General features: G+C 54.7%; 1 protein-coding gene across 1 annotated transcript in view; it reads left to right on the forward strand.

The window, feature by feature from the left end:
• Positions 1-10,294: 10,294 nt before the first annotated feature.
• The window catches only part of ZSWIM5 (zinc finger SWIM-type containing 5), a 100,231-nt gene continuing 93,187 nt past the window's right edge, over positions 10,295-17,338 (forward strand). Inside the window, exon 1 of the mRNA XM_037404947.1 lies at positions 10,295-11,003. Coding sequence (XP_037260844.1) covers positions 10,325-11,003 — 679 coding nt within the window. The 5' untranslated portion in view covers positions 10,295-10,324. The remainder of the gene's footprint in view (positions 11,004-17,338) is intronic.

Here is a 17,338-nt window from a genome sequence, read left to right on the forward strand (position 1 = left end):
CAAAGGGGTTGAAGACCGAAGAGACCCCATCTCTTCATACCTTCTGGTTACCTCCTGAACCCGGGGCTTGGTCCTCCCCAGGGCAGGGCATTACCCCTGTGCTGACAGGAGGGAGTTTGGCTTGGCACCTTCATCTCTGGCTTGTAGGTGTGATGTTGGGGTGCCTGCCCTGAGCTGCTGCTGCGGGGCCAAAAGTTCCCACATGCAGTCCAATGTCATCTTGGGCATCTTGTCCCCCATGCCGCGACCGGTCCCCGCTGCAAGCATCTCATGGGGCTCCCCAGCCCTCAAACAGTTGGATGTTGTATCCCTGGCAGGCAGTCACGCCTGCCTGCACCCTGGGCCACCACCTGTCTCAGCCCCATAGCCCTTCGCTCCAGCTCTGTCCATCATCCTGCACAGCCCCATTCAATGCCTCCCTTGGACCCTCCACCTTATCTCCAGGCCCCACAGCCTGACTGGGAAGCAAAGAGATGTTTTTTCTGTTCAGCGTTATGTGGTGCCCTGTGTGGTGCGTGTCCTGCTGATGATGCTCTGAGCTGAGTTTCTGCCCCCCTCCACCCTGTCTGTGCGGGGGGGTGCTCTCCCAGTGACTGGGGCAAGAGCCAGGGTGAAGAGGAGCTGTTCCTCGTGGGGATGAGGGCAATGGGATCAGGTGGGTCTTTCTCACCAGCCCAGGGGAGCTGGCCAGGCTGCCCCTCCTCCATCTCTCTTGCTCCCTTCCTCCTCCTCCTCCCCCTTCCTCCTCTACCTGCTCCCAGCAGCCCACAAGGGCACCTCTGTCTGCCGCTTCTGCCATCAATATTGAGGTTATCTTTTTCTTCTGGCAGCTGCTGTAATTGAAACAAAGCAGGCCGGGCCTCACGGGCTCCACTCCTCTCGCTCATTTTGCCAGTGCTGCTGAGACAACTAATTCATCTTATCGATGCGTGGTTGGCCTCTTTTCGACCAGATCCAGGCAGAGCCCTCTCCCCACCATGGCTGGTGTGAGCAGCCTGTGTCTCTTGCTGCTGGGTGCTGCTCTGACCCAGCCTCTGGTTCTTGGCTTGCAGCAGCTGAGTGTTGGCCACCAGTGGGAGATGCCAGGGGAGCTGGCTGAAGGGAGAGGTGGAGGAAGGATGCTGATGACTTTTGTCGCTTTCTTTTGCCTTCTGATCCTTTTGTTAAATTCTACATCCTTTCCTTAGCTCTGAAAGGTGTCCCTGGCAGGGAGGTGACAGGTTATGGATGTGGCATACACAGATTTGCATTCCCTTGCTGACAACCAGAACTGCAATTAGCAGTGGCAGATAGATCACATCTGGTGCTGGGTGGGTAGTCCAGTGGCACTGTGCCGCACAGCTGCCATTCAGTTACCTCTCAGCTGATATATTTCCAGCCCTGAAGGCTTGGGTTTGTGTTTTGCTTTGGGCAGAGGAATCGAGGTGTGAGAAAGAGCTGTGACATGGTTTGGGTGAAGTCCTGCATGTCTGAGTAGCGGCAAGGGTTTAGGATGAAGCCGATGCTGCTCCATGTATCATTGTGCAAAGGCCTGAAAGGTTCTGGGGTGCTGTGCTTGGGACCCCCATGGCATTACTCCCCCCCCCTCCCCCCCCCGAAAGGTGCCAGAGACCTGGAGCTCTGCAAAACTCGTGTCTGTGCCTGTACTCCTGAGGTGCTGAGGAAGAGCTTTGCTCTGAGCAGGGTGGAGAAAGAGATGTTTTGGGGGAGTTAACATGTTCTTCACATTGCTGATGTCTCAAGGAGTGATGCTGATGCTGTTAGTAGGAGTCAGAAAGCCCCAGGAAGTGCTCAGCTGTTGGGGGGGCTGGCTCAGCAAGGGGAGGGTCCAGGGTGAGAAACTAGGGCTGACTTCAGGTCCTGGTGGTGCTGTGCTGTGGTACCCTGGTGTCCGTGGCTGTGCCACCACCCCGGAGGAGGATGCGCCGTGGTACCCTGGTACCTGTTGGCTGTGCCACCACCCTGCAAGAGGACAGCTCCCACATCACATGCAGCCTTGGCCCTGCTCCTGCCAAGAGCCAGGCAGATCCTCTCTCTCGGCAGAGGGGGAACAGCCAGTTCTAATGTCAACAGAGGCCTCTTGTGCAGTGATGCTGTGTCAAGAAGAGGAATGGGTCCCTCCTCCTCCACCCATTCATCTGGCAGCCGGGGCTGGCATGCCGCCAAGCCAGGCTGCTTTGGAAACATTTCATTGAGGAGGCAGCTGAGCCTAGGAAAACAGAATGAAAATATACAGAGAGATCACTGTTGTTAGGCAAAATAAATGTGGGCGGCTGCATTTCTGTCCCCTAAGTCCAGCCCAGCCAGGCCGCTCTTGCTTCTATGGGGTGAGGGTGAACACTGCTGCCTGGGGGTGACAGCCGTGTATCTCCATCATGGGTTAGGAGCTGGTGAGATCATCCCCAGCTCTGGCCAACTTGCTGACACCCCTGGTGAGTAGGTCCAGACTCATCTCAGTGTAGCGTCACCCAAGGAGATGGGACAGAGCAGAGAAACAGCTGCAGAAATGAGCCAGCCCCAGTGACTTGTGTCCCCTGCACGGCCACCGGTGCTGGAGGTTGGTGAAGAAGGGGCTGAGGAAGTGCATCAGATATTTGCCTCGTTCATTCCGATCTCCCTGCCCAGCATCAATCACAGGTCCTGGCTGGGCATAAGGCCACCAGCAGGACAGAGCGCAGTCCCTGGGTTTTCAAAGCCCCATTTCTTGTCATGGCCCATCTTTCGTCTGCTGGCAGAGGGAGAGCAGAGTCACCCCAAAGCAGTCCCCAGGGACAGAGGGTGGAGACACCTCTCTGACCTTTGAGCAAAGGTGCATTCAACAGGTTCACCTCTCCTGTTGCTTCCCCCATAACCTCTCACCTCCCCTCAAAGGCCTCCAAGTCTCTCCCTGGCCATGTGCTGACCTGCAAGAGACCCATCTCAGCTCTTTCCCTCCCTCCTGGTGGGTCTGGAGTAGTTTGGGGCAAGCAGAGCTGGAGCCCCAGCCCCATGGGATGTCAAGGCTCCCTCCCCCCCACCCCCACCCCCCCCCCCAGGTGCTCTCAGTGCCACCGTCTTTGTGTGGCTTCACCTCCTCTCTGTCCACCCAGCACGGTCTGGCCATCGCTGTGTGAGAACAAAACAGTCATTTCTTTGTGCTGCTGGTTTCCAGCCTGTACCTTTGCTCACTGTTGATGGACGACAGCATGGAGGAACAGTTTGCTTCTGTTACTTATGGGTTTGATCTGGGGGTTGAAAGGAGCCCAGTGTGAGCAGACAAAGCCCAGCCAGACCCAGGAGAGACACATCTTGCCTGCCCAACCTGCGTAGCTTTGCAGCACAGAGCAGGTGCCCAAGGCTGAATCTGGAGCCCATGCTGGTTGCTGTGTCCATAGGAGCTTTGATAAAATTCAGGGGGACCCCCCTTGCTTCCCTCCAGGACAGCAATTAGCAGGCTACTGCTTTTTTGCTGCCATGCAAGGGGAAATGTGCTGTGTCTCTCTCCATCTGCCTGTCCTCAAGACGAGTTAGATGTGACGCTTGGTTTCCAGCCAAACCACAGCGCGGTGCCAAGCCACCATGTCCTGCTCTTCTGTCGGGTGGCTTCAAGTGGCCCAGCCTTGTGCCAGCACTGCCACCGCCTCTGCTGAACTGCTGCCGGCTCCTACGCATGGAGCGATGGGTGAGGACACGCTGTCGCGGAGGGGAGCTGGGATGGGTGGGCTGTTCAAGGGAAGGTCAGTGTCGTACCACCTCCCCTCGCCCCGCTGTGCCCCGACTGACCAGGGCTGAGGGCAGTGCTGGTGTCTGGCCTCACCAGTGGGCTCTGCAGGCTGCGGGGAGCTCAGGCAGCTGAGCAGCCATGACGAGGGCTACACCTGACCTTGTAAAGGAGCTGAAGGAAGAGGACAAGCCCACGGAGCAGCTCTCCAAGAGAGAGCACTGTGGTGCCTACCAGGAGGACACAGATCCTGAGCAGGGCTGGGTGGCTCCCAGCTGCCATGATACCTCGGTAAAGCTACAAAGGAAAAGCGGGCTGGGTGATGTTCCTTGGGTTTTACTGAGGAAGAGGTGGAAGAGGTCCCAGGCTGCAGCCTTTTTTTCCCCACCCCCATGGATGTGCCTGTGGAAATGGCTTTGGAATAAATAGATGGCTGGACTGGATGGTGGGGAATGACCCAGGCCAGGCGCTGCAGGTGCCTGAGCTCCGGCTCCTGAAACCCCTGGGAGGGTGGCAGGTGTGGCAGCAAACGTCCTAGTGGCACCAGAGGAACCGCAGCTCCGTGGGGCTGGCAAAATGGCGCAGACAATCACAAAGCCCAGCAGCACCAGGCACAAGCAGAAGGTTTATGAACTGGGCAGAAATGATTTGGCTGTTGTCAAAGCTGGTGTGGTGTTAGTTTCCCCTCCCCCGCATTTAGCCAGCCAGCCAATCAGCAGGCTGTAATAAGGCCACACAGGCTCCTACCATCCAGCCATGTAGGCAACCAGCCAATCAGCCCTGTGGCACTGCAGCTTTCCAGCCAATCAGCCGTGGGGTGTTATGACCTCCCAGCCAATCAGCCACGGGGCATTGTAACGTCTCAGCCAATCAGGCGTGAGGCATAGTAACCTCGCAGGCAGTCAGGTATGCGGCATTGTAACCTCGTAACCAATCAGGCGTGCGGCATTGCAGCCTCGCAGCCAATCAGACGTGCGGCATTGCAGCCTCGCAGCCAATCAGACGTGCGGCATTGCAGCCTCGCAGCCAATCAGGCGTGCGGCATTGTAACCTCGCAGCCAATCAGGCGTGCCCCGTGTGCCCATGGCCGGCGGCGCGGGCCGGGGGTGGCAGCTCAGCACACCCCGCGGGAGCTGCTCCCGGCCGGGGGCCGCCCCTGACTCCGCCGGTAGCTGCGCTCCGCCGCTGCGGTGTTGTGGCTCCTCTTGGAGCCTGAACTTGTCCGGCCTCAGCCCCCTCTGCGCTGTGTTTTAGCGTTACCTGCTGTCCGGCACAGCCCTCTTCTCTTCTGAAAAAGTGAAGTTGGTTCCGTGTGTGGTTTCCCACCAGTTTAATTCCTCCTTCCTCCCCTAGAAAACCATTCCCCACCCAGAGGTTCTTTTTTTAAAGAAAAAAAAATAATACTTTTTTTACCATTTATTTTAATTACCATTTGCAACGCGTGGGAACTGTGGGGGGTAAAAGGCTGGGGGAAGGCACAGGGGCTATCCTGTGACCGGCTGCTGGCTCTCTGCCCCGGGAAGGGGAGCGGGACCCTGGGGGGGAGCCCTCAGCCTGACCCCCGCTTGCCACCCAGCCGGCCCCCGCCACCCCCCGGTGCCTGGGTGGCCAGGGCAGCCCCGGTGCGGCAGGCAGCGCTGTTGACACCTGGCTTTGCCGTCAGTTGTTCGTACTCTTGCAGCCCGCAAAACGCTCCCCGGGTTATTTTAGCTTCTCTAATTAAGGGCAGGGGGGAGCCTCAGTGGCTGGGAGGGGGTGATCAGCCGGGGGGCTGCTTTCTGCTGAGCTCAGCCCCGTGGCAGCCGGCCCAGCCGGGATGGACGTCGCTCGCCGGTGCAGGGCTGAGTAACTTTCTGGAGCGCTCTGTGCTTTTAGACTCTGCGCCAGGGAGGCAACTGCTTCTGCTGGAAGCCGAGGGTCTTCGCCCGGCAGCTCCTCCATGCTTAATTGCAGGTCGGCACAGCAAATGCGTTTGCTGGAAGGGTGCAGAAATCTCCGTGGCAAGGCAGAGGATCAGCACTTTGCTAATCTTAGGGAGCCTGGGGGAAGGCAGCCCTGGCAAGCCAGAGATGAAAATGTGTGTGGGAGAGAGGGAACAACAGCTCCTGACAGCCATAGCACTCTGGTTGGGTACGAGGGGGACTCTGGTTCGGCCCGACCCTAGCCTGGCACCGGGTACCCGGGCACCTTGCTCCGTTTCTCTCCATTTCTCGCTGCTGCCCTAGACCATCTCCTTGCTCCTCCTTCCCCTCTGCTGGTGCCCGATCTCCAGCCATACAAAGGAGCTTCCCAACCTCCACCCTGCCCCACAGACCCCGTCCCTGCAGCAGGGCTTGCCAGCTCCCCGACTCACACCCCCCAGCCTCCTGCTGAGCTCCTCCAGGCCCCCCAGCCCTGCCAGCCCCAAACTCCCGATGCCTGTGGCACACGGCAGGCAGAGGCGATGTGTCATGGTGTGTCCTGGGGAGGGCATGGCACGGTGCTGGGTGCAGCCATCCTTGACCCTGGATGGCCTGAGGTTTTTCTCCAGGATTGCTGTCCCCGCTGGCAGCAGACAAAGGGCAGAGAAGCTGCGGCACCCTGAGCATCTGCTTTAAACTTGGGCATCCCTGAGCAGATACAGGGACATACGGGCAAGCAGAGCGTTTTCTGTGCCAAAGGGAAAGTGAGAGCAGCCATCCTGCACCTGATCTTTGAATTCAGCCTGTGCTTGGGGAGGGGAGATGATACTTTCAGTCCTTGCATTTCTCTTTTGAGTAGACAGACAATTGCAGTCACACCTGAAGGAGGTCCCTGAAATTGTCCGTTCTGGGATGTTTCATAAAATAACTGGCTGGCTCGTGAAAAGCAACTTTATTAGAGTCCCTGCTGAAAGATGAGTACAGCAATAACTCAGTGCTAATGAGTCAGTGGAGAATCCATGGGGGATTTGAACAGTTTGATGGGAAAAAGCTCCAGCTCAAGCTTATGCTTTGTTGGAGACCTTACCAGGCACTGGAGAATCTAAAAATGGGGCTCTCTTGCTTGCAAGGCCATGTATTTCATAGGGCAATGCTCTATGTCTCTTCCAGGACATCAGATCCACAGGGATGCTATGTAATAACTATCTTAGGCAATAGATCCCACTGCTCCTGAGTGCATTAAGGCAGGGGAGCTGTAGGCTGTGTTACTCCCTGTGTCCTTTCCCTCCTGCCACTGCTCTGAACAGCACCCGCAACACAGGAAAGGCAGAAACAGCCACACTTCCAACGAGTGCCTGGGGCTGGTGGCTGTAGCAGAGAGCCTGGCTGCTCCTCAGCCTGGCTTTGGATGTTCTGGAGCAGCAAATCCTCTGGGTGGCCAGAGCAGGAGCTTTGTGGCTGCCTACACTCCTCTATCTCCTTTCCCATTGTTAATTGGCTATAAAGCTTCTGCTGCTCTTGTATATCTTCACTCGTCATCAGAGGACTTCCTTGGTGCTCCCTGGGTCTTGCAAAGCTCTGCTGTCTTCTCTGCAAGGCTCAGCCAGTGTTACCCATGTTAGTGAGGGCACAACACTGGCTATTCAGAGTCAAAGCAATGTCAAAGAGGCATGGGAGCATCCAAGAGAGAGGAAGATGCCCAGAGAAAGGCAGTCTTTCTGCTGAGAATGGGGTTTTGGCATGGTGGGGAGAGAGAAGAGCAGCTACATGAAGGTGTACAGGTGGGAGCAGACCAAGGATGTGGCATCCCCTTGGGCTGAGATATGGCATCTGCCAGCACTTACCTTGTCTGCCACCAAAAAAAGTACAAGTGCCAGAAAACCCACAGAGGGCATCTCAGCAGCATCCTTTTCCTCTCTCTTTTTTAGGGCTCTGGAATTTAGTTTCTAGCAAGAGGAAAGCGGATTTCTTGCCCCACAGCACCTGCAGCTTAAAGCTGGACTTCTGACTGAGCTGGCACCCAAAGAATTTCCCACAGTATTACAATGGACTGCTGCCTGGCTGCAGTGTAGAAGCCATGGGGGCTCTAGCCCCTTTGGTCAGTAAATTTTCTAGCCAGGGACTCAAATTAAAGTGTTTTCTGGGGCCAACATGAAAAACCAGCACTTTGTGACTAACACCAGCGCTCAGGCCAGAAGGGCTGGAGTTGGTGGGTCGCAGCACAGGCAGACCCTGACCAAACAGCCTCAAAGCCAGGGAGGGAACCGGGGCTGCTGGTGGCAGAGGCTCAGCAAATGGCTGGGCTCAGGAAAGTGTGCAGTGAATTATTGATGTACCTGGTTCCAGGCTCTGAATGAGCAGCATCAGGAGCTGGGCAGGAGGCTGACATTTTGCATCCTTCCCTGGGGAGAAGAGGCCTGTCCATGTTCTATGGGAGGAGGAGAGCTCCCCCCTTGTGAAATTCAGGGCAGTAATGAAAGGCACAGGGCGAGACGGAGAGGAATCGGGAGCAACAAATGTTCAGATGAGGAGGGAGAGGAAAAATAGATTGATTTGTCTTTGAAATAACATGGTAACCCCCCAGAGACAGGCTGGCCAGCCATTGCATCGACCTTGCTTTGATTTGAGTCTGGATTATATGTTTTATGCAGTGAAAAGTCAGCTTGTTGGGAATAAATAACATCCCTGCTTGGGCTGAAGTATAAAATCCTCTTTATTGGCACCGTCTGGGGACAACGTAAGTAAGGACACTCAAGGTTGTCACTAGGTGAGCTCTGCAGACTGGTGGCAGAGGGATCAGACAAGCTGGGGTGCTGTGTCCCAGCTCTCAGCCAGGCTTGCCCCCTGCCTGAGCAGATCTGGCGGCTGCGGGGAGACACGGGTGCCAGCAGAAACTCCCCGGCATTTGGGCTGCTGTAACACCAGAGCCTGCAGCCTCCATCACCAAAAGAGCTCAAGATCCTGCCGGACTGGTCTCTGCCAGGAAGACTTGCTCTACCTCAGGGCAGAAGGGTGCTTTGGGACATCCCCCTGAGGTCCCTCTGTGCAGCCGGGGAGGGGCAGAGGTGGAAGAAGCCCTCCTTGTCCCCCCAGGTCCTGCCACCACCACAGCGAGCAGAGGTGATGGGCAAAATGCTGGGCTTACAAGTGCTCCCAGTCACAACAATCCAGTACGGAGAGTGAAATGCCCTTTGGCGTTAAAGAAATGGGGACGTGATTCCTGGGGAAAACGTAAACAAATCTCTTCATGTAGCTGCTGCCTGCAGCCAGGCCCTGCTGCCAGCTAGCACTGATTATCTTGAACAGGACCAGCGGCAGCAAGGAACACCTCAGCCTTCAAGGAAAACCTCTTCCTGACCTTCATCTATTAGCATGTGGCTTATTCTATAAAATGGAGATCTCTCGTTGCTTTAGCTCTGCTGGCTCTCACTACCTGCCTGAGATCTGGCTCCTTCCCTCTGAGTCCTGCGAAGGAGAGACCTTGGGCTTGGATGTACCCCCTGGCATAGCAAAGGTGCATAATTATTTCCTGTTCCCTAATTGCATCGCCCTGTTATTCCAGGAAATGTACTCTTGCTCTGTCAGTAAGAGTAAATAGAAGATCTCTGCAACAAGGGAGTAACTGGTAATGGTCTAGATGTGACTGAACTGCCGATAGAAAGGAAGTGGTCTTAGATTCTCCAAGCACTGAGAATAACAGCAAGAAAAGTGAACCCTGAGATAATGTGAGCTCTGCTCTTCTTTGGAGGTTTGTCACTTAAAATTAGACGGGACAAAAGAAAATTTTGTAAAATCCTGGTAATGGTGTCCCACTGGACGCAACAGCAAAGCGACCAGCCCAGCAACCGCGCTGGTGAGGAGTCAGTTCTCTGGAATTTGGGGTGCCAACTCAGGCAGTATGTGCTGAAGGACCTGGCTTTAATGCCACCCCACCGAAGAGCACAGCAGAGCTTCGTGGGAGCCAGCCCTGCCTGTGTTGCTTCATCTCCTCTCCCAGAGGCCAAGTGTGCCACAGGACCCGGGTATTTTCTCTGCACCCAGGGATGCTGCAGGCACGTGTGGGATGAGCATCTTTAACCACAGGGCTCTAAAAGAAAAAGCAAACCCCGATGCCCACTGAAGGGTAGGACGCTGCTCTCTGCTCAGCTACCCCGTGTAAACCCGAAGGTGGTGGTGTATGGGTTAGGCCAGGCGCTGAGGCCGAGGACCGCAAGGCTTGCGGCAGCAGCGCTCCCCGGTTGCCACCGGGCAGCGCCGGTGGAGCGGTGCCGTGCCCAGCCCCCCGTGCCCCCTGCCCAGCCCCCCGTGCCCCCTTGCTGCCTCTGACTCAGCACAAGCTCCGTGCGCTCGGCTGGCCCGACACCCCTCGCCCCCCAGCGCCGTCGGGACGGCCGACCGCGGGGCACCCCCGCTCTCCGGGCGCGGGGGTCACAGCGTCCCCCGAATGTCCCTCCCCCCGCCCGGGGACACAGCCGGGAGGGCACCGGGGCGATCCCCAGGGGCTCGCCCCCGCCCGCCCCGCGGAGCCGGTCCCGCGGCAGCCCGGCAGGTGCAGGTCGGAGCCGGGGTCCGGCGGGGGGCGGGCAGGGGGCTGCGGAGCGGCCCGCCCCGGCGGGGGCCGGCTCCCGGCCGGCGGGACCACCCCCTCTAGTCTCCACCCCCGGCCCCCCCCCCCCCTCCTCCCCGTCTCTCCTCCCCTCGCCCGGCTCAGTCGGTCGCAGCCATGGCGGAGGGAGGAGAGGGAGAGGAGCTGCTCCGCCCGCCGCTGCCCGCCGGCGCCCCGGGCCCCAAGCGCCTGTGCTCCCGAACCTGCCCGGCGGGGGGCACCGGGGCCGTTCACCCCCGTCCCGGGGCCGCAGGGGCCGGCGCGGGGCCGGGCGCGGGGGCCAGCGGGGCCCCCCCGGCTCTGGCCGGCTGCTGCCCCGCGGCGGCGGCGGGGACGGCGGGGGCGGCGGGGACGGCGGCGGCGGCGGCGGCGGGGCCGGGGGGCGGCGGCGGCGGGGCGGGCAGCCTGCTGCAGCCCGAGTCGCTGCTGGACGCGGCGGCCAAGCGGGTGGCGGGGAGCTGGGCCTTCGAGCGGGTGGAGGGCCGCTTCCAGCGCATCCCCGAGCCCGTCCAGCGCCGCATCGTCTACTGGAGCTTCCCCCGCAGCGAGCGGCAGATCTGCATGTACTCCAGCTTCCAGCCCGGCCGCGCCGCCGCCGCATCCCCCGCCAGCGCCGCCGCGGGGGGACCCTCGGCCGCCGCCGCCGCCCCAGCCCCGGCCGGCGAGGAGAGCCCCGCCGCCGGCCCGCCGCCGCCCGCCGCCGCCCCCGCCGCCGCGCCGCAGGGCGAGGGGCTGCCCTTCCGCCGCGGCATCCGCCTGCTGGAGACCGGCGCGGTGGACAACGTGCTGCAAGTCGGTGAGTGCCGGGACGAGGCCCCTGGGGGCTTGGGTCGTCGTGCCCCGCGTCCGCCCCCCCGCTCCCCCCCCGCCGCCGCCGCCGCCATCCCCTCCGAACACTCCAGCCTTTTGTCTGGCGCGTTGTGGTTTGACAGGAAAATCCTGCCCCGGGGGCAGGGACCGCCTTATCCTCCTCTGGGGAGATGCCGGCTTTAGGTTTGGGGGGGAGGGCTGTGGGGGGGGTGGGCTCCCGGCGACGTGTGCGTGCCCGGTGTCACCGGCGTGGGCACCGTCCGTCCAGTGCGAGTGGGAAAATAAAGCCACCCCCCCCTCCCCGGGTGCCCGTGGGGGTTTGCAGGAGGGCGCGCAGCCCCCCCCCCCCCCCCCCCCCCCCCCCTCCGCCCCGGTTTCCCCTCGCCCCGGAACACCCGCCCCGGTCCCGGCCCTTCCACCCGCACACGGGTTTATAAACATAACGCATCTCTCCGGCAGCTCTGAGCGCTTGTCTTTGTCTTCTCCATCAGGGGCTTTCCCCCCCTTGGAAAATCTCGGGGGGGCCCCCGCGCCCCCCTTTCCCCTTGCCACCCCCCCGCACGGGCACCCGCGGCCGGCGGAGCGCGGCGGGACCGGCCGGGGGCGGGGGGCGCTGGTGGGGCCGGGGGCCGCCGGCCTCTGGCTCCCCGCCGGTGGCGAGGGGCCGTGGGAATGACGGTGGGAATAATGGCATCGTGTGTTGTCTCCACGGGCAGGTTGGCTTTTGTGTGCGCTGGCGGAGGGGGATTGTCACAGAGGAAATGTTGGTGTGTCCCCCCCAGTCCCTGTCCCCATCCGAAATCCCCCCTTATATCTCTATATATTCAAAGAGAAACAAATGGTGGTGTTTTACATAAAATAATCCGCTCCTGGTTGTTGCTGGAAGTGATTGAAATGCGCGTTCCCATTAAAATGACATTAGGCTGGAATTTGTTTTGCAAATGCGAAATGTAAATTCATCTTGTGCCAGGGTATGGCGTGAATGAGTGGAGGGAGGGTGGGTTTTGTTGTAAGGAATGGTTAGTTCGGCTGTGGTTGTTTAAAGAGCCCTCCTTCCTTTTGGGGAAAAAAACCCCTCTGCTTTTAAAAAAAATAAATTAAAAAATCCATTTTTTACAGTTTACATTCAGAAGAGCGTTATCAAAACATTTTTCATTTGAGATGTGGAAATAGGAGAGAGCGGAAGAATTCTCCTTCCGCCTCTGAGGATATGCAGTAAAAATTCCTGCAGCACAAAAGGTTTTTCTCCAAGGATATGATTATATACCCTCTTTTGGGGTGAATTAATATTTTTGCCAGGGCTGTGTTAAGATGATTAAGTATTCTGTTTAAAACACTTGGAAACTCAAAACCAAATTTTTTTTTTTTTTTTTTTTGAAGGAGAGGAGAAGCTCTTCAGGAACTTTAAAATTAGGAGGGGAGGGAAGAGAATAGCTGACTGTGGACGATGCTTCGTTGACCTGCCCACCAAGGTGTGGATGCAGTGAGCAGCCGGCCTGGGAGTGGGAGACAGAGTAACGGTTGCCTGAAACCAGGGCTGGTTCTGTATGAAGGCATTTTCTTTCGTCATGAGCTTTTTAAAACGTATTTGGCTTTGAAACGTGGCTCTGACGAGGCTTTAGGCAATGCTGGGTGAGCGCTGGGGTCAGGTATGTGAGGAACAGGCAGGGCAGTCCCATCCCAAAGCGATGGCCAGTACCGGCATCCGGCATCACGCGTGCCCTGTCTCCCTGCGGTTCCCGCTGCTGCTTTGGGTGAGCCAGAGGATGGTCCTGGCTTTGGCGTTTCATATCCCCTGACAAGTCTAAACCATCTCCCCAGCTTTGAAATCGGAGCTCGCGCCCATTGTCCTCCGAACCTTCAGCTTTTTAGATGAAGCAGCATGTTCTGGAAGCACTCGCCGCAAAGTCGGTGGGTGATTTATCTCTTGTTTTTACAGCCCGAGAGGGGCGCGCGGAATGCTCGCCGTGGGAGCTCGCCTCGGAGCAGGGGGGTTTGGGTCTTGGCTGGAGTGCGGCTCTTCTTTGGGCGGCAGCGGGTGGGTGATGCGGGGTCAGACACCTCTGGTTTTGTCCCCCGAGCAGCCCTGTCACAGCAGTCCCTTGCAGCCCTGAGCCAGAGGAGGAAGATTTACATCAAACAAAAGGCTGTGAAGGGCTTCGTGTTTACCCGGGGTGGACGGGAGGCATAGCGGAGATGTCCTCCGCCAACTTTCCACATCCATCCTGCAGATGCTGCTGGAAGGTGAGGTGGAAGAGCTCCAGCCACTGGAGACACAAACACTTTGTGGCTGTGTGTGTGTTTGCAATTAAGATAGGAACTTGGTTGTCAGCTTATATGGGAACCATTATGTCTTGGAAAAAAAGTAAAACCCCAACCCTGGCTTACTTGATGTTCACCAGCGTTAAATCAAAACTACTGTTCCCCTTGAAGGATCTCTTTAATGGACACCGCCAGCTCCCGGCATCACGACCTGGGGTTTGCACAGTTGAGATTTGCTGTTAATAAAGATCAGATGTTTGTACAGTTGAGTTTCTGACTCAGACCTGTGAAAAAATAAGGATGGTACGAATGTGAAATTCCTTCTCTCTGTGGTTGGAAAAATCACTTTGAAAACCTGAAAGCCAAAATCCGAGAGGAATGACCTTCTGGGAGATGGAAGATGGCGTGGAGGTGTGAGGGTTGTGCTTGTGGGGCCAAACTGCTTTGGGCTCCAGCTCCCTTGTGCTTACAAGGCTGGCAGGTCTGAAAAAAAACATATATGCCACATTATCAACCTATAATTCCTTCATGCTTAGTAAAACTTAAACGAGGCTTAAACCCTGATCTCACTGGAGTCATTAAATTGATTTTTTTTTTTTTTTCCTGCTCAAAGAAAGATCTTGGATGTTGAACACAGGCATCTTTGTCTTCTTAAAAACTGCTTTATTATTATGTGTACAGATCCCGTCTTTGTGTGTGTGTGGTGTGTGGGTTTTTTTTTTCCTTTTAATTTTTAGACAAATGACAAAAGCATGCAGGAAAGGAATGCAGAAATGCCAGGCTTAATATAAAGCATGCAACTGCACTGCATGCCGGGAATCCTAAAGGATACAAAACCTTTAACGACAGCGGTTAATTTTTAACAAGTTCACTTGCATAAATATTTATGAACAAAAGTTTTTACACCATTATCTCTTGGGTTTTTGGAGAGAGAAAAGACCTTTGGTGGATTTTGACAGTTAGCTGTGATCTGGCAGAACAAATTAATGTTTCTCGCCTGTGCTCCTCAGTATGGTATAATACGGTTTGCCTTCGAGTCGTTGTGGCTGCTGATGGGTGGGCAAGTGTCTGTGGCAATTTTAGGTGGGAATTCTCTTTTTTTTCATTGCTTTTATGATTACTCGTGAGAGGAAGCATCGAGCTTTGTGTTGTTCTTTGCATTGCAACCAGCCGCTTAGGAACCTATATGGCATGTGCTGCTTTACCCACAGATAAGCCTTTGTGCCCTGGTGGGGAGGTATGCAGTCCAGCCATAAGTACATAGGCAGAATTTACTTTTGCTGTTAGGGTAACAATGAAGCAGGGCTTTAAAATGCGCTGGCTTTGTAAACACTTGGAGGGAGCCTGGTGGTGTGTGTGTGTTTTTTGGTTTTTTTTTTTTTTAATTTATTTTTTTATTTTCAAGCCTGCTGTTAATTCTGAACACTTTATCTGATGCTTTGCAGGTCAGTCCTGGGTGCCTTCCCATGGTTCCTGGTCTGGTGGTTAAGCTGGGTATCCAGGCATGGGGGATTTTCTGACCCTGCTTCAGCAGCCTTCTGCCTGGGCAGAGGTTAAGCTAGAACTGATACGTGTAAATAATACCTGTAAATGCATTTTAATTGGAGGAGTTCTGATTTGGAAGCCTTTTGTTACACTGTAGATTTCAGCTTCTGTTGTTATATATTTTAATGATTCTTTTTGGAATGCATCTTCAGAAGTAAAACTATCGATGGGTTCCTATGCTCTTAACATGGCTGAAACTACTTCTAGGTTTTTTTCTCTGGAACTACTTTTAGGTTTTTTAGAATTATTTTTTCCCCCCCCTGAAAACGCTTGCTTGTAGGCAAGCATTTGGTTTCCCTCCCCTGTGACCTGGTACGGGGCAGAGTCTAAATTTGTATCCAGTTGTTTTAAAAGTCTAGGTGGCGTGCTGCTTTATAGAGCTGTTTATTTTGGGGAAAACACTTTGATGGGGCTCTCTAGGGCTAGTTGTGGTTGCTTTTGTTTTGTGTAAAGATTGGTCTCCTCCTGGGTCTAGATTTAAGACTGTATCCAGGAGGAGGAGGTTTGGAAGGAGCGTCATGGGTCATGAAGTACTTTTCTGTTATTTTTTTTTTTCCACATTGAAATTTGATGTCCCATGTCAGGGTGCTAACTAAGAGTTTAGTTTTTCTGTACCCTCTTAGTTTTTGGGTGAAGTGGTTGTTGTGCAGCGTGTTTCCAATTTGGTAATTAATTTTTATGTTATTTTTCTTTATGGGTAGATTACTTTGTCCTACCATATTATATTAAAATACTTTAAACCACATAAAAGAGGCCAGCAGAGGTTCACTAGCCCTATCATGATGGAAACTGTTGAACATCTTAAATATACATTAAGGGCTTTATGTTTGTAATTATTTTTTTTTCGTAATCCTTCGTTTTAATTATATATGTTATTAGGCACTAAAACTTATGATCTGTTTATTGCTGTTACCTCATAGGTGAGATTTCTTGAGCTTCTTCTGGGCTGTATTACAGAAACTGGAACTGGAGATGATGAAAACCACCAGAATTTCTTGCTGGTAGTGCAGGGAGAGCTAGGAAGACTTTGACAGCTGGAACTTTAACTTTCTTTTTTAAAAACAGATTTATTTATTGGCTTTTGAGTCTTTTTTTTTTAAGAGTATAAATAGACTTTCTGAAGTTGGGGCACCTTTTTAACTAGGTGGTTAATTACTCCAGGCAAAATGATGCTAGCTTAAAGAGGCTAGAAGACCTGAAAAATAAAGCACAAGAAACAAAATATTTAGTGTTGGCTTTAAGAATAAATAGGTTTGAGGCGTTTTTTGAAGAGAAAGCATGACAAGGCCTGGTTTCTGGCTTGAGCAGGCAATAGGAGTTTGTTCTCAGCTTACCTGTGCTTTATAAAGCTTAGCCCAGGTGAGGAGCTGGCTTCCTCCCCTTCTAGCTCACCCGTCGCTCACAGCAGATTTTAATTTTGCTCACATCTAGAGGGAATCTTTTAGGAAATATTTAACTGTGCTAAAACTGCAGTAACATAAACCACATGTGCCTGCGTGCTTTGTTTCTGAAGCTTTGTGCGAGGGAATGTGCTTTGCTGTTATTTGATGCTCGCTTTGATGTTAGATGTTTTATGATTAGTCCCTCTAACCTCAGATAGGACTTTTGGAAAACTTAAATGAGCTTGTCTATCTGATAGCTTTGTAAAGTCACATTCAGCTGTGAATCGTCTCCTGTGGTGTGTCAGTTTTTAATTTTCTTTGAAAATACAGATATTAAAAAAAAAAAAAATCCAAACCTTGGTAGCATTAGGGTGGAAGAGAGAGTTCATTTCCCCCTGCTGCCCTTGAGGCTGGGAGAGCTGGTGCGGGTGAGGAGCTGAGCAGGGATTTCGGGAGGAGCAGCATCTCTTCATCCTCTCAGGGCAGCCGAGCCTGGGGATTTTCAGTGAGAGGCCAAGGCTTGTTGCTGCAGGGTGATGGCTTGTGCTTAAAGCCGGTGGATTTTCTCCTGGAGATGTAGGGGTGCTGCTGTTTCTCCCGGGGATGTGAGGCTGTGTTCTGTCCCTTTGGGCGCTCTCTGAGGAGCCAACCTCGTGTGATGTACTGGGCAAGGCAGTGGGGAAGGAGCCTCATGTGCTCCCCCATCCCCTCACAGTGCTTGTTTCTTCTGGTGGGGTGGTGGGTAGGTTTGCTGGAGACCTGGGGTGCTGGTTGAACCTGTGTGTGTTCATTGATCTCCCCATCTGTGGCTGGTGTTGGTGACTTTATTTTGCAAGGAGCCAGAGGCAGGGAATAGCTGTCTGAGGGTATCGAAATGAAGTTCTAGTATGTCCTACCTTACATTTGATGCTGTCTGGAAGAGGTTATGTGATGGGGTTGTCATACTCCTGGTCTTCTGGAGATGAGAGGAGGGGAGGAAAGTGGCTCCTCTGAGTAACTGGTTCCTCCCTCTGCTGAGGTTTGGCTTTCTTTGGCATCAGCCTCAATAGAAACCAATCCATTTTCCAGCGAAAACAAGACCTCAAAGATGCCAAACCTTGGGTATGTTAATAAGTGCCATTGGACAAGTCTA

This window comes from Falco rusticolus, chromosome 11 (genome assembly GCF_015220075.1).
Source record: "Falco rusticolus isolate bFalRus1 chromosome 11, bFalRus1.pri, whole genome shotgun sequence".
Lineage (NCBI taxonomy): Eukaryota > Metazoa > Chordata > Aves > Falconiformes > Falconidae > Falco > Falco rusticolus.